The sequence below is a fragment of the Lynx rufus genome, unplaced genomic scaffold, assembly GCF_022079265.1.
Source record: "Lynx rufus isolate CCGP_SWC_20201006 ecotype Redwood Valley unplaced genomic scaffold, mLynRuf1.p SCAF_2, whole genome shotgun sequence".
In the NCBI taxonomy this organism is placed as follows: domain Eukaryota; kingdom Metazoa; phylum Chordata; class Mammalia; order Carnivora; family Felidae; genus Lynx; species Lynx rufus.
In genome coordinates, this window is record NW_025814834.1 from 39,570,946 (window position 1) to 39,588,798 (window position 17,853).

The 17,853-nt window shown below is 38.3% G+C and overlaps 1 protein-coding gene across 1 annotated transcript in view; it reads left to right on the top strand.

Annotated features, from left to right (window-relative positions):
* DNAH7 (dynein axonemal heavy chain 7) overlaps positions 1-17,853 on the top strand; it is a 251,476-nt gene that overhangs the window by 229,298 nt on the left and 4,325 nt on the right. Inside the window, exons 58-63 of the mRNA XM_047084071.1 lie at positions 1,860-2,045; positions 3,504-3,641; positions 7,040-7,270; positions 10,514-10,666; positions 12,066-12,243; positions 17,259-17,362. Of these exons, the coding sequence (XP_046940027.1) occupies positions 1,860-2,045; positions 3,504-3,641; positions 7,040-7,270; positions 10,514-10,666; positions 12,066-12,243; positions 17,259-17,362 (990 nt within the window). The remainder of the gene's footprint in view (positions 1-1,859; positions 2,046-3,503; positions 3,642-7,039; positions 7,271-10,513; positions 10,667-12,065; positions 12,244-17,258; positions 17,363-17,853) is intronic.

Sequence of the window (17,853 nt, forward strand, 5' to 3'; positions counted from 1 at the left end):
AAATAAAAAGAAAAGAAAATTGAAGAGATAGCTAAAATTTATCTGACCAAGTGTTTTAGTATCTGTGTAAAGAAGTTATAATAACAATAATAATAATAATAAATATCATTCAAATGAGGAAAACACAAAGAAGAACAGAGTAGGGGGACACCTGGGTGGCTCAGTCAGTTGAGCATCCAACTTTTGATTTTGGCTCAGGTCATAATCCCACGGGTTCATAAGATTATCTCTCTCCCTCTCTCTTTGCTCCTCCCTATCTCAAAATAAATACAAATGCTGAATAAATATTTTTAAAGTGTAAATGTCAAAAATATAACCTAATGTATGTAATGTCCAGCGTGTTAACTATAGTTAATAATACTGTATTGAATATTTGAAAGCGGCTGAGAATAGATCTTAAAAGTTCTTATAAAAAAAATGTGTAATCATGTGTAATGACATGTTAAATAGACATTGTGGTGATCATTTCACAATATATACAAATACCAAATCATTATACACTTCAAATTAATATGATGTTTGTGTCAATTATATCACAGTAAAAAATAAAATGCACTTGAAAACTGGCTGGCTCAGTTGGTAGAGCATGAGACTCTTGTTTTGGGGTTGTAAGTTCAAGCCCCTTGTTGGGTGTAGAGATTATTTTGAAATAAAAATATGTATATTTTAAAAATAACCTAAAAACAATGTTATTGTCTAATGTCAACTTTTTCTTCTAAATGATAATGCTCAGTTTTGTTGAGAGCAGTGAGAAATAGAATTCTCTGTATTGCTGGTGGATGTCTAAGTATTTATGCTGAGGAGAAAAGAAATTGCTAGATGAACAATCAGTACTTTTGCACTCATAAACATCTTTACATTCTTCACACCAGAGAATATTATGAAAAAACAAAGTAAAAGGAAAAAATATTTCCACAAATTTGTTTAAAAAGGACAACTTATAAAACAGCTTATACAAGTAAAGCTATTAAAACTTTAACTGAAAAAAATGGGTAAAAGGCTAGTTCACAGAACAAATGTTATTCAACAGGAAAAAATGATGAATTTCACTGGTATTCGAGAAATGCAAATTAACACAATATTAATTATCTTTGGGCAACCATTAGCAAAAATTTTTAAACTGATTCCCATGATTGCTGCAGCTTTTCAGAAAAGCAGTTTGGTGACATTAATCAATTGCCTTTTATCAGCTCCCTACCTTTGATAGAGTAATTTCCTTTTCAAGAATCTAGATTTAAGAATCATTAAAAATTTTAAGAAAAGTATATTTAATGAAACAGAAAACAGAAAATTAGGAGTAACTGAAATGTTCCCTATAAAAGATAGTTATTAAAATATTTTAAGAGTACTTCATGAAATGGTAAAAAGTGTCTCGTAATAGGAGATGTGGTGGAAAATTATACGCAAAATTGTTTCTACAGTGATTCCAATTGGCAAAGTATGCAGGGATCTGAAAAAGTGGTGAAGGAAGTTAACACTGATCATCTCTGAATTATATTGGATTTGTTTTGAATGTCACTCAGCAATGCAAAATTTTCAAGGATGGGATTATGGTCTCCTTTTGTGTCTGGCATGTAGTAGGTGGTCCATTAGTGTTGGTTGAGTGAGTGAGTGCACAAGTTACTAGATGAATTCTGTTTTCGGCATTGACTGAATGAAAATGACAAGCCACACAAGGTGACAAAGACCCTGGAGGAAATTGCAACAATTAGCAGAGAAGTATATAAAGGGAGATTGTGTTTAATACAAATTTTTGTAAGCAGTTTCATTTAATAACATGTGCGAACAGGAACCACAGCTCTGCTTAACCTGCTGCTGAGAACTCTTAGCTGTTGAGTGACTTTAACTCTCGATTCTAGGAACTGCCTTATGACGCTCTGCGGTACATGACCGGGGAATGCAATTACGGAGGCAGGGTGACCGACGACTGGGACCGGCGTACGCTGCGTAGCATTCTAAACAAATTCTTCAGCACAGAATTAGTTCAAAATCCAGGCTATAAATTCGACTCAAGTGGCATCTATTTCGTCCCTCCTTCTGGTGATGTAAGTACGACCTTCAAGAAAATTAGAAGCAGGGGCGCCTGGGTGGCTCAGTCGGTTGAACGGCCAACGTCGGCTCAGGTTATGATCTCATGGTTTGTGAGTTCGAGCCCTGCGTCTGGCTCTGTGCTGACAGCTCAGAGCCTGGAGCCTGTTCCGGATTCTGTCTTCCTTTCTCTCTGCCCCTCCCCTGCTCACACTCTGTCTGTCTCTCTCAAAAATCAATAAACATTCAAAAAACAAATAAAATAATATTAATAATAGTTAATATTTAGATCATGCTTAATTATTAACAATGCAGTACAGGTATTTATCTCACTAGAGCACCGAATTAACATTGCTATTCTTATTCTGTCCTTTGTACAAATAAGAAAGCAGGTTCACTAAAGTTGAAAGACTTGCTCAAGGCCACACAGGTAGAAAGGGGAAGAGAGTCATACAACCAGCTTCTGCAAGAGTCCATTTCCTTCTCCTCTCTCTTCCAGGCCTGCCTAGTGGAAGATGTGTATCACACAGTTTTAGACTAGAAGTGATAGATAGAAGTCCCTAGACTTCTAGGGACTGCCAGGACAATTGCATTGGTTCTCATTTTATTCCTAAAAGCCAAAATGATACATATTGAAAACTAAACATATGACCACATGCAACAGAGGTACATACCATAACCCTAACATCCATTCGGATTAATGTTAGCTGAGAGCAGATGTCAATAGGGATGAAGAGAAAATCAGTCCCAGAGCTTAGGTCACTAAGTGAGTGGAGCAAGTCAACATGTGTGGGGCCATGAGTATCAAGATCTCCAGTGATGAGTTGTCACATGAGAAAAAGGCAAGATAAAGTCAGGTATATGTAACATGACCCGTTTCAAAAAACCATCAGTGACCAATCCCCCACCTGCACCCACCATATATGTATATGAGTGTTTGTATGGTTATATGAGCATAAAGAAAGGTATGCAATTTTGACAGAAGTCAATGTAAATAAAATGTAAAACATGTGTGCATGTACATAAAATGATATGTTAATGGCGATTTTGTCAGTATAATAAAAACTTGGGTAATTTTTACTTTTTGAATTACATGGATTTATCACAAGAGTAAACAGAAAAATCAGAATAAAGAGAAAGAAAATATTGCAATAAATTAAGAACAATCATCATCAAATGTGGTATAGAAAAATTTCTCCAGAAGGTTTTCTAAATGAGATGGCCAAGATATTCCTCTCTCCATTTTAAAATCCATTCCAATTGTACAGAACATTTTCTTTTTCTCCCTAAATGTGTCCTTTTTTTTTTTTTTTTAACTTTGCCCCAGGTTGAAAGAAAATAAAAGCATTCGGCGTCCAGTTTCACAGGCTCATCCACTCAATAACTTGAGTATTGAAAATTATCTCTTTCACTGAGAAAGTTCTACAGGATAATTGATTTCTAGCCTCCTGACTCTTGGTTATTCATCTTTGCAGCACAAAAGCTACATCGAATACACAAAGACTCTGCCGCTGAACCCTGCACCAGAAATCTTTGGGATGAATGCCAATGCAGATATCACTAAAGATCAATCAGAAACTCAACTGCTATTTGATAACATTCTTCTCACACAGGTATGTGATCGGTACAGGAACTGGCTTCTGAGGCTGGAAAGGATGCTGGCCAAGCACATGTGCCATCTGTTAAAGTGAGAACCATTTTAAGGAAAAGAAAAAAAATCCCTGTGTACCTTAAATATGAACTTAAACAGCAAGTACATGAACATATGGCTTTTTTTTTTTTTTCATCCATGTTTGATTTGGAAAGAATCTTTGAGTACCATTCAGCTGCTAGGAGTTCCATTTTGCCTTTCTTGCATAAATCATGTCCAAGTGCGTTATATCTTACGTCCCTTTTTAATTCCTTTAAAGTGGAAGAATATCAAAGATACTTGGGAAGCAGTTTGATGCTGGAATTCATCTAGAATTTTGCCCGTTTTCTGGTCTGTTATTAAATCAACAGCAGCTTTTAAAATGACTTATCTTTTTCAAATATTCCAGAACATTTAGCCTAGTTTACATAGAAACAGTTTCCTTTACATCAGTAGTTTATCAGATTACATAACATTTATTTATTTATTTATTTATTTATTTATTTATTCTTAAAGTTTATTTGTTTTGAGAGGGACATGTGGGAGCAAGGGAGGAGCAGAGAGACATGGAGAGAGAGAATCCCAAGGAGGCTCCACGCTTAGGCTCAGTCTCACCACCGTGACATCATGACCTGAGCCTACATCAAGAGTCCAATGCTTAACTGATGGAGCCACCGAGGCACCCCTACATACTATTTAAGTTTTTTTTTTTTTTAACGTTTATTTTACTTTTGAGACAGAGAGAGACAGAGCATGAATGGGGGAGGGTCAGAGAGGGAGAGGAAGACACAGAATCCAAAGTAGGCTCCAGGGTCTGAGCTGTCAGCACAGAACCCGACATGGGGCTCGAATCCACGAACCTTGAGATCATGACCTGAGCCAAAGTCGGACGCTTAACCAACTGAGCCACCCAGGCGCCCCCCTACATACTATTTAAAGAATACAATTGTGGGACGCCTGGGTGGCTCAGTTAAGTGTCCAACTTCAGCTCAGGTCATGATCTCCTATTTCAAGAGATCAAGCTCCACATCAGGCTCTCTGCTGTCAGTACAGAACCCGCTTCAGATCCTCTGTCCCCCTCTCTCTCTGCCCCTCCTCCGTGGGTGCACTCACTCTCTCTCTCAAAAATAAATAAACATAAAAAGGAATTGTATGCTACTTTAAAAAAAGAATGAAGAATGGAATTGCAGTAGTAAGTATAAAATGTATAAAAAGGTTGAGGAGGAAGATACAGTTGACACGCCATAGACACACAACTCCATTTGTGAGATGTAAATGTAAGGGCATGTCAGAGAGTAATCTAAGGCAATAGAATTCAGCATGCCATGGGCACAAGTCCGTATATTTGAATGCAAAGTATTTAATCTTGCTCTTCTATTAAGAGATCTTCTCTTGTATTTTTTTGTCCTTCAGAAGAAGTGCTCAGTTGTTTGTTTTTGATTTTTGAAAGCAAATGAGTCCAAACGACCAGAGTTCCCTTAGTGATTGAGTAAAATTTTAATAAGAATGCTTATTCGGTCAAGTGAATTATCCCACTAACTGAAATTCTAGCTGATCTTTTTTACTTTTATGGAATGTCAGAGTAATAATGGTAATAGTTCTCAGTGCTTCATGTATAACAGTATAATACATACAGCAATTGTGTGAAGTAAGGGCTAACTACTCCCACTTTACAGCTAGAAAACAGATACAGAATGATTAAGTAGCTTGCTTAAGGTCAGCCAGTACAATTTCAAGCCAGGAATCAAAGCCAAGCAGTCTGACTCCCACTAGTTTGGCTCCAGAATCTGTGTTCTGAATCACAGAGCTTTCTTCTTTCTAGCTTCTAAAGATGGGTAGGACCTAGAAGGGCAGATAATAAGAGATGCTGGGGAAAAAACAAACAAACAAACAAACTAGAAGATTAGCAGGATAAAATGGTGTGCTATCCTTGATGGAAAAGTCCATGGAACTCCTAGGTCTGATCTACTGTAAGATCACATTTTCTAACAAGCAAAAAGGACAGAGACTGTTTTTATGCCCATTTTTACATGTTAATAATACGAGTAAAAGTCAGTCACTGCCCGAGTACAAAAGTATATGTACAGACATGAATAAGTAGGTCCTTAGGAATATTAGACACACGTGATACACAGTAGTCTGAAAACAGGACATTTATTGTGTCTTTTGGCTTTATTTAAAGTTGATGGGGTGTGCCACATTACAGAATACATAAAACAGTGGGTTCGTTCCAACAGAGAATGACTCAGAACCAAACAAATAAGTTTAAATACACATGGGGTATCTTCTCAGTATGTAATTAAACAGCCTCTTTCAATACCCTCAGACTCAGATTGGCAAGTACAATTATAGTAATGGGTAGGCAAGTGGTCCAGTGATTCTACATCGGTTTACCACAATTCAGAGGCAAAGAGACCAGAACAGCAGAGTTTGGAGAGCAAGTTAACAATGACAAAACTTTTGCATTATGGATTTAAAATACCTTTAAAAATTAGAACAGCAAAAAACTTAGAACAAGAAATGTCAGAGTTGGGAATTGTTACTTTTGCAGAGTTCTTGTGCTTATGCCTAAGTTTCAGTAGAGAAACCAGGAAACACCAAATCTGAACGTAAGACTGGACAAAATTTCCTAGGGCTGGAAAAATAGGAGATATGTTCATTTGTATTCTAATTGTGCTTGTTTTCTCTCAGCGTGCGTGTGTGTGCACACACATTTATTTATTCTGAGGATTTAAATGATTTTTCCAGAAAATATAGATTCATTTACACCCTGCCACTATGAACATAAAAAATAAAAATTGAAATTCCCCTTCCTTCCTTCCAATGCGAATCACTAAAGTCTGCCTTTCTCTATAACTCTTCCAACTGCTTAGAGAAGACGAGCTTATTTTCTTTGCCCTCCTGGTTCAAGGACAAAACTATATCTCTGCTTTTGGCAACCAGTAGGCACCAGAGTTATTGGCAAATATATTTTGTGAGGGCTTTCTCAAAGCAAGATCAGACTTCCTTCTTCTGGGTTTTAATGACCATTGTCCCTCCACCACCCCACCAACTTAAATGCTTTTGCTCCCTCTACCCACAGCACCCACTCCTCCCCCTCAACCCAGACAGCACGATGTACCACATATTTGCTTCCTCCAGACCCTCTTTGGCCTGTAAACACTGTCGGTGCTCTTTTCTTCCTCCTCCCTAACAATGGTTTTCTCCTGAATCTCTGCCCCCATGCCTATTTCCATCACTTGAATAAATCTTGTGTGGAGAAGAATCATCGGTAGAATAGAGTGGTACTCATTCTTACAAAATTTACCTTAGGAGTTTTCTTATACAGAAATTCCTAGACCTTTATGAGGATTTCTGACTTTTCATTTGAATTCTTGACAGTCTCGTTCAGCAGATGCCGGTGCAAAATCATCAGATGAAGTAGTAAGTGAGGTTGCTGGTGATATCTTGGGTAAACTTCCAAACAACTTTGATGTTGAGGCTGCAATGAGGAGATACCCGACAACTTACACTCAGAGCATGAACACTGTACTTGTCCAAGAGATGGGGCGTTTCAATAAGTTGTTGCAGACCATAAGGGAATCGTGCATTAACATTCAAAAGGCAATCAAGGTAAGGGGAAATATACCAAAGAAAAGTCACGGCAATAAACCGATCATTCATTTTACTCGGCAAATATTTATTGGGGAGAGATTCTATGCAAGCATTATCCTTCATTCTGGGGATAGAAGCAAAATCCTTGCCTTTGAAGGACAGATAGAATTCTGGGGGGGACAGTTAATGACTGGGTAATCAAGTATGGCGTATGTTAGCATAATTTGCTAGATAGGATACATGCTAAGAAAAAGTGTTAAGGAGTAAGAAAGACAAAGCTGTTGCCTTCATAGAGCTTAAGTTTTTATAAGGGAGACAAAAATTTAAAAACAAATATATAATTTCATTAAGTGGTAAGTTCCATGGAAACAATAAAGGATAAGAGAATAGAGAGTGATGGGTGGGAAATTCTGTCATTTTGAGTCAGGCTCCTCTGGGGAGCTGACCCTTGAGCAGAGGCCTGACCTTAAGGGCAAACCACAGAACATTTGGGCAGAGGATATAACAAGTGCAAAGGCCATGAGAACAAGCTTGGCATGGTCTGGGAACACAGTAGGGTAGGCTCGTGGAGAGAGCATGAGGAAAATGGTAGGACAGAGAGAGGAAGCCACAGACTCATGATGGCCTTGTTGGCCATGGTTAAGATCATGAATTTTATTCTAAAGTGTAAAAGTAAGGAGAGGTCTTCAGAGGGCTTTACGCAATGAAGTGAAATGATCTGTTTTACATTTTTAAAAGTTCACTCTGACCACTGCAGTAAGGACTGCAGGGGAACAAGAATGCAGGCAGAGACCAATTATGCTACTGAACTAGTCCAGCTGAGTTTGGTTCTAATAGTAGCATGGGAGAAGAAAAGTGATTGAATGTGAGTTATTAAAGAGGAGTCTACCAGGCTGGCTGTAGTTTAATCTAACTACGCTGTTTGGCTAAGAAGCATTCAGTATCATGTCCTTCTCCTTGACCTGGTTCTTCCTATATCCTACCTGGGAGAGAAAGTCCTGGTCTCCAGTATTCTGGGGGAAAGGGGAAAGAGGCCTCAGGAATCTCAGCATCTCAATGTACATGCATTCACTTAATTCCCAACGTCAGGATGGTAATGTGACTCCAACTGAGCCTGGCATCCCTCCAGGGATTTCTTCATTTTCCTTTCCTTGAATGAGCATTTCATTACCTGTTTCAAGGTAGGCAATGTGCAGATTTGTGAAAGAAGTCCCAGGAATCTGTTTTCTAAGCCAGATTTCAATAACCCTGTTCATTTAGTACCACCTGCAACTCCTCACTTTCATTTAGGCCCATCAACTCCAAATAGTTTTGGGTATTCTGCAGGAATATCTAGTTGATTCTTAGTTTTCTCCTTTGCTAATGTAAGATCAGGTTTTCTCCTGACTTCTACATCATCTACCAACAGTCCATATGCTATCTAGCTCCCAAAACTGTGTTGTCATTTTTGCCTTTCCCTGTTTTTTTTGTTCTTGTGGGCTTATGCCCTTAAAAAATAAATCCTTTTACTGTTGTTTTAGTGGGTTTGGGAAGGAGACAAATGAAATGTGGGTGTTGAACCCATTAGATATACTCTAAAATCTTCTCCATGTTAGTTGGGAGTAAAATTATCACCTATAGAAGAAAGAGAAATGATGATGGCAACTGGCCCAATTGCAAGATCAATGAAGCAATACTTTTCAAGGGCCTTGAAGTTTTAACATCTGTACATCGGTGATTCAAAATGGGATAAGATTGGGGAGCCTGGGTGGCTCAGTCGGTTGGGCGTCCGACGTCGGCTCAGGTCATGATCTCGTGGTCCGTGAGTTCGAGCCCCGCGTCGGGCTCTGTGCTGACAGCTCAGAGCCTGCAGCCTGTTTCAGATTCTGTGTCTCCCTCTCTCTCTGACCTTCCCCCATTCATGCTCTCTCTCTCTCTCAAAAATGAATAAACGTTAAAAAATAAATAAATAAATAAATAAATGGGATAAGATTGGGGCGCCTGGCTGGCTCAGTTGGTAGGACATGCCACTCTTGATCTCGGGGATGTGAGTTCAAGCCCCACGTTGGGCAGAGTTTACTTAAGGAACAAAATGGGATAAGATCAATTAGACTTCACAATTGGAATCCAGGATATTTTAACTTTTCCAAGCATTTCATAAGATTTTTCTAATTTTATTTTAATCACTAGTCTTTTCAGAAGGCAGGATAGAGATGTATTAGTTGTCCATTTAACATTTATTTATTTTTGAGGGAGAGAACACACAGCATGAGGAGGGGAGGGGCAGAGAAAGAAGGAGACACAGAATCCCAAGCCAGGCTCCAGGCTGTCAGCACAGACGCCGACATGGGGCTTGAACTCAAGAACTGTGAGATCATGACCTGAGCCAGTTGGACGCTGACTCAACCAACCGAGCCACCCAGGTGCCCCTTAGTTGTCCAGTTAATAGGGTAGTAAAGTAAGTCAAAGTTAGGCTGTGATTTAATAGCTAGTGAGTTGCTAAGTATTAAGACTTTCCAGGGTGGGCAAAAGAGTGAAGGAGGTCAAAAGGTACAAACTTCCAGTTATAAAATAAAAGTCATAGGGATGCAATGTACAGCATAATGACTATTAATACAGTTAATAATACTGTATTGCAAATTTGAAAGTTGCTGAGAGTGAATCTTAAAAGTTCTCATCACAAGAAAAAAAACTGAGGACATCTTAGATTTATTATAATCATTTTACAATATATACAAATATTAAAATCATCATAACTCCTGACTTCTCAAAAACTTTACTAATAGCCAACTGATGACTAGAAGCCTTAGCCATTGTATAGTCAATTAACTTACAATTGTATGTTAGATGTATTATATACTGTATTCTTACAACACCTTTCTCCAAAATTTTTCAGTATTTTTAGGCTAATTGGTTCATCTGTGGGTTTTTTCAAACTGTTACAAATCTCCAAAAGTTTTTCCATACATTTATTGAAAAAAATCCATGAGGACCCACACAGTTCCAACCCATGTTGTTCAATGGTCAACTGCATCAGGTTATATGTCAATTATACTTCAATAAGAAAATTTGATTAAAGTTAAAACTGTCAATGTTTTTGTAAGGAATAACTCAGTAGTGACTGCATGACTTACTGGCAGTAAAAGAACATATTCCTCAGTTTCTGCTTATGTGACTCAACTAATCACAATTGTAAATACAGGCGAATTATGAAAAAGGCATTGAAGAAGAGATTGTCCAAAAGCAATGCTATCATTTTAACCAAGGCTAAATGTGTTTCAGGGGCTTGTAGTAATGTCTACAGATCTTGAAGAAGTGGTTAGCAGTATTCTGAATGTCAAAATTCCAGGAATGTGGATGGGTAAATCATACCCAAGCCTTAAACCACTTGGGAGCTATGTAAATGACTTCCTTGCGAGACTAAAATTCTTGCAGGTGAGTTCATCTAAATGATCATACATTGTTTCTTTTGATTTCATTTTCTTCAATCAGGATCCCTGATGCCAGGAGTATTAATGACTCTTGTTTTCTGTGCATCTCAGGCACTAATGACCATTACTCAGTATTGAATATAATTTATGTAACTGTTCCATTCACTGTCAAAATACTAATGTTGGAAGTAGAATCTCTGAAAGTAGGTGTTCATGCTCAATAAACTTAGACATTCAAATCAGTGACACTTGAAGAGGGAAAACAACTGGCTATGTTTATTTTTCCATTAAATACTAAGCATTAAAATAGATTTCTAGAACAGAGCACCTTTGAAAGCCAGAGAAGCTACTAGCAAGAAGCCTGATCTCTTCCTTGTCCAGCATTCTTCCAGGTCATGAAATCACTAGACTGCTGGTTCAGCCCAAGACAATAATAATCTTAATGGCTAACTGCCTTGGAAATGTTGAGTGGGCAGAAGACTGCCTCCTAATTATCTGATAATATTGGTGCTTCACTATCTTCTTATTAACAATTATATTCACTAGAAGTATTGATTAATGTCCTAGATGCTGTACATAATGCATCAAAAACTGCCTGTGAGGAAATTTCTGCAGGGGTAAAATGGCTAAATTTCCGTTCCATAACACAGGTCTTCTGTTATACTAGAGTTGATACTAAAACATTAAGATTGTTCTTGAAAGATGAAGGATCTACCTTGGACTCTAACGGGGAAAAGTTCTTGAAATTCATTAGACTTCTATAACTTACTGTTTAGTTAAAGTCAGTACTCAATTACCTTATTAAGATATGATATTTTAAAAAAGATATGATATAAACAAAGTAAATATCTTGATATTTATAAAAATCTTAAGCTCTCACTACCCTGTTTCTTTTGGAAGTTCCTTGTATAATAATGTGTTTCCATGTGTTGGATTTCATTGTATTTTGGTAAAGTAGGTGGGAAAACATCCAAAGGAATAATCTGCTAGACACTAATGACTAGAGAGGAAAAGTGGAAAAAACATTACCAGATGTTATATGGATCTCTTCTATTCAACTATGTAACATGTTCTATGTGCAACATATACTAGATATTCGTTATTGTATGGAGTTTTTGGAAGGAATCACTGAACATGTATAAAGACATTTACTTTTGCCTTTACCCACACTGTGATCCTCTAGCTGGTGCAATGGATATGAAATTGAAGTCAGAACAAACACTGAATAAGTATCTTTTTAAAACCTTGACAGTATAGCTTTTTATTCCTCAAAGTGTTAGCTCATTTATTAATCTACCTAAAAGATAATAAGGGGGAGTATTGGGGAGTAAATTTTATTAAGCAGTGTTGTATTTGAAGTTGAAAGGCTCTAGCCTGAGAACACTTGTGCTTTGACACTGTAGCAATGGTATGAGGTTGGCCCTCCTCCAGTCTTCTGGCTTTCTGGCTTCTTCTTCACACAAGCCTTCCTGACTGGTGCCCAGCAGAACTATGCCAGGAAACACACCATCCCCATTGATCTTCTTGGGTTTGACTATGAAGTGATGGAAGACAAAGAGTATAAGCATGCTCCAGAAGATGGTAAGTGCAGTGACAGAATGAGTTGGTTTATATCTAGGTACTGAACAAAGGCTTAACATTCTTGCTTACTTTGCTCAGCTATTAACATTTTAATCATTGTGTGTGTAACTTACTCTCAAATAGTTGAGGAAAAGAAATTCGTATGAACTTGCAACATTCTTCACAATCTGTCATCTTAAAAACAAATCAACAGGGCACCAGTTGGAAGAGCGGAGCGCGCAACTCTTGATCTCGGGGTCATGAGTTTGAGGCCCACATAGGGTGTAGAGATTACTTAAATGAAACTTAAAAAAACAACACATCAACAAAGAATTCCAAGTGTCTTAACATCCACATCCCCTCAGTTACTGTCCCATGTCTCTACTCCCTTTAAAGCAAATTTCTCCAAAGAATTGTCTTTACATACCCTCTCCGGATTCTCACTTCCTATTTTCCACCTACCTTTCATCTCCTCCAATCAACTGATGATCTTTTCAGAGTTAGTAATGACTTCCATATTGACATATCCCATGAAATGAAATCAGTCTTCATCTTAAACTCTTAACAGTCCTTACAAGTTGACAACTTTCTCTTTCTAAGAGACATCCTTCTCCCTTTGTTTCTCCCGATTTTCCTTTTCTCACTGGACACATTCATGCTTCTTTGCTAGCTTTTTCTCCTCTAAAAATTAGAGTTTCTAAGGACTTAATCCTTCTCATACTTTTATTCCTAACACACACAGAATGGGCATATTAAATGCCTGAAGAGTATTTAACAACCTTCTGCCTAGTTTATTGTTCCTTTAATTATATAAGCCTTTTAAAAAAAAATACATTCTCTGTACAGCTCGCTATATTACATGCTGTAAAAGATGTCAATAAATAGACGTTTGAGGGGCGCCTGGGTGGCTCAGTCGGTTGAGCGGCTGACTTCGGCTCAGGTCACGATCTCGCGGTCCGTGAGTTCGAGTCCCACGTCGGGCTCTGTGCTGACAGCTCGGAGCCTGGAGCCTGTTTCGGATTCTGTGTCTCCCTCTCTCTGACCCTCCCCCGTTCATGCTCTGTCTCTGTCTCAAAAATAAATAAACGTTAAAAAAAATTAAAAAAAAAAATAGACGTTTGAGTTCCTGCACCCTAATAAAGTCAAAATATAGATGAGCAATATACCGTGAAGGATAATTTTGTTCAAACTAAGTAGGAAGGGGGGATAAAGGAGTTTAAACTGGGTAAAAGCAAATCAAAGGAAGGGTATAGAGTTGCTCTGTACCACTGATAGGTGCCGGAAACTGCCCAGCTCTTCACAATAACCCTAGGTTATTAATAGATATTGCTATTATCCCCATTATACTCAGCCAAAACTAAGGCTCAGGAAAGTTAAGTAACTTGCCCAACGTCTCACAGCTAGCAATGGGCAGAGTTAAGCAAACTGCAGGCTGACTCTAATGCTTAGCTAGCTTTCTCTAAGGCCTGCTGTATATTTTTGTAGAAGTAAAAGTTTGAAAACATCATTACATTTCTCAAGGAAAGTTTCTTGAAGAATCTATGATTGATTCCTAAGTATTTAATTCAGATGCAATGTTTTGGTTTTTTTTCCCCTAAATTCTCCTCATCATTATGATAAAAGGCAGGGAAGATGGCATTTGGATTGAAGGCTAGGCAGTATTGGTGTCCCTCAGAGTTAGAGGTTTTTGAGCTCAGCTAAAGAATCGAATTTCTAAAAGCATTGCCTGCAGTTTATAAACTAGTTAATATTTAAGATCAAACTACTGAATTGCCAATCATTATACATTGAACTTAGACATTTTACAAGGTAGTTGGTATTTCTTTTTACAGTGACTTACTAATTTAACTCACAACTGCTTTTATTAAATACATTAAAATCCAAACTTATCTTGAAAACAGTGGAGCAAGCATAAAGTACAACTTAAAGATAAATAAGGACTATTTCATGTCCAAGATCATGCAGTAAAGAATAGTCATCAGTTAAACCATTTTACTGAATACTAAAGTATCAGCCAAGGTTTAATTTATAATAGCTAGTAGATATTCACTAAATCACGCATTTTATTATTTTGCACAAACACACACACATACATTTTTACCAATAAACACAGATATCCACAATTTAGCCTTTTTGTCATTCCTGGCTTTTTCCTTCCAACCTAATTACCAAAACAAAAATAAGGTTCCATGGAATGATTTGGAGCACTAGACTTTTCCCAGGGAACAACTTTCCCATGGGATGCTCATGGGAGGATCCCAGAGCCCATTTGAGAAAAGCTTGGGCTAATTTTTTCCCAGTTTCTTTATCTTTACCACTCCACCAGCCTGTCTTTTTTATACACACTTAAGTGTGCGCCCGTCCCTGCATTCTGGGGCTCACAAAGAAGTGAGCCTATTTACCTATGATTAAATTAAACATAATGAAAAAGGGCACTCTTAAAGTGATTCATAAAGTGGCCACAAAGCCACTGTAAATCCACATAGATTTGGAATCTTACTTTCCAGCTGTACTTGCTAAGATTCCTCTTCTTTGAATTACTAGTCCTAATGGGGGACTCACCAGCGAAGGGCATTACATAGCAGGAAGGGAGGCAGATAATCCTGAAGAGAAGGGCTGAAGAAGCCAGACCTGACTCTGTGTGATGACCACATCTCATGGATGGCAAAAGGTGTGACTCACAGGGTAGGAGCGGCTCTGAATCAGGACCCAGTTAATACCCATCTATCCTTTCAGATCTTGTTGTCTTCCATGCGGCCTGTATTGGCTATGAGAAATAAAAAATGCGTTTGAATATCCCCATCACATTTCCTATAAAATTGTTACTGGGTTTGAGAAAACTTTATCCTTATTACCACTTTTCTCAGGTGTTGAAATGAACTCTTTTGCTCTGACGTTATCTTTGTTTCCCAAGCGAGGAACAGATCACCTAATTGGTTAAAACCAGAGAATTCCTGGGCTATGCTTACATGTCAGTGGGGCAGGGTGTTAAAACAGGTCTTGGACCTGTTTTTTAGCCTCCTCTATTTCCCTATTCCCATCTAGTATTTTTTTTTTAACTGAGTATTTTTTTGGCTTAATCATTCATTTCTCTATTTTTTTTAAATGTTTATTTTTGAGAGTGTGAGCAGGGGACGGGCAGAGAGAGAGGGAGATATAGAATCCGAAGCAGGATCCAGGCTCTGAGCTGTCAGGGGAGACCTATGTGGGGCTCGAACTCACAAACCGCGAGATCATGACCTGAGCTGAAGTTGAAGCTTAACCGAGGCACCCAAGCCCTGCTAATCCCATCTAGTATTGTGGTTGTCCTGCAGGACTTAGATCTGGCTGGAAAGATTAATATATTGGATAGGCTTGCGGAGTGATCTGTCTCTCCCTCAGGCAGGTCTACCCTCCATGTTACTCCAGGCTCAAGATGCATTTTGCAATTCAGGTTTACCAAGTAAAACTTGAAATGTTACTGGACAAGTGCTGTGTCAGTTAATAAAACTGACCTTTTATTCCAACCATTCTTTCCATCAGTTAAAACCTAGAGAGGAAAAAGTCTCCCCCCACCCCAATAGCCATCACTGGATTATCCACATGTGGCCTTAAAAATTAAACTGTAGGGGCGCCTGGGTGGCGCAGTCGGTTGAGCGTCCAACTTCAGCCAGGTCACGATCTCACGGTCCGTGAGTTCGAGCCCCGCGTCAGGCTCTGGGCTGATGGCTCGGAGCCTGGAGCCTATTTCCGATTCTGTGTCTCCCTCTCTCTCTGCCCCTCCCCCGTTCATGCTCTGTCTCTCTCTGTCCCAAAAATAAACGTTGAAAAAAAAAATTAAAAAAAAAAATTAAACTGTAATTAAAATGAAAATTCAGTCCCTCAGTCACATTAGCCATGTTTCAGGTGTTTAATAGTCAGTGGCTACCATATTGGAAACACAGAGAATACTTCTATCATTACAAAAAGTCCTGTTGGACAACACGGTCCAAGTGGACTTTTATGTACTATTTTACAAAGTGCTTTCACCAACGTTAACTGATTTGACTCTGTCTACCTTGTAGAGGTGTTAAAGTAGGCATTATTGTTTTACAAATGTTTTGCAGTTGTTCTCAGATGACTAAACAGGTCTAAAGTTAAATGAATTGCTCAAGGTCACACACAAAAATTAGGAACAAAGACCTCAGTCTCTCTAGGTGCCACGTTGCTTCCTTCCCATCTGTGCAACCATTATAATGAGTGTTTCCATGTGTATATACCTATATTCAAATCCTGAGGTTTTACACCAAAAAGGACGGTCTGACAACTGATAGGAGTTTCAGTGATTTCCTCATTTGTGCTCTTTCATTAGCGTACATTTTAGAGGGAACTCCTCTCCATGTGTTCTCTCATACATACTAAGGAGAGGTCTGGGAATGAGAATAAATCCTAGAAGGAAAGGAGAAAATTAACTTTCCTGATATTAGAGGTCTGTGCAAGAGTATTTTGCTCAGGTGCTGCCTAGAAGTCACTGGATCCCTACAATTACAGTAAGAGCTTTTCTTGCAGATTTCATGGCCTCTAACATTATAATCACTGGCCAATTGACAGTATAAATTTGATGGGGACACCTGGGTGGCTCAGTCGGTTAAGGTTCTGACTCTTGATTTTGACTCAGGTCATGATCTCACAGTTCATGGGTTCGAGCCCCGCGTCGGGTTCTGTGCTGACAGCTCAGAGCCTGAAGCCTATTTCAGATTCTGTGTCTCCCTCTCTCTCTACCCCTTCCCTGCTCGTGCTTTGTCTCTCTCAAAAATAAACGTTAAAAAATTATCTTTAAATAAAATTCCTTTTGTTTTATCCTCATCTTATCTTACTATTGAATTAACTAGGCAAAATATATTCTTAGAATATGGATGTTAAGACAAAGCACTCAGAATATTGCTTTTACTTTACCACAAGCCTTAGGGTGCTGCCCTAGTATCATCTGCAGAGTACACACTAATAGGAATTTCAGATTCAAGTTAATCAATATGCACATTTAAACAGCTGTATTAACCTGCTTCTTTTATATTTAGGTGTTTTCATTTATGGATTATTTCTGGATGGAGCTTCCTGGAATAGAAAGATCAAGAAACTTGCAGAATCCCATCCCAAAATTCTTTATGATACAGTGCCTGTGGTTAGTACTTGATATCCTAATATTGGGGGGGAGCACTCTTTTACACACACACACACACACACACACACACACACACACACAGTCAATTCTCATTTATAGTAATTACATTTTATAAAGTTCCTACCAACACTGAATTAGTGAATGTGAAACCATAGCTCCTAGGAGAAATACAAAGTTAAGTTTCTAATGATCCTCTGATCACATTTTTAACTAATCAAGACATGACATTGTTTTGCATTTGTTTAAAAATGCTTGTTTAATATATACTGTTGATTCATTAACATTGAACTCACGAACAACAACACTGTAACTCATGCCTGAACAAAGTCTCCAGTTATTTTCTCCCTAATGCCTATCACAGCCTTCTTGCACTTAGGAACACTAGATAGCACCTGGACACTAGGCTTAGGGGCCATTTTAAACAGAGAGACACCACCACCACCACCAATAACAAAATGCAAAAGACCTGGCATTAAATAAACCGTTAAAAG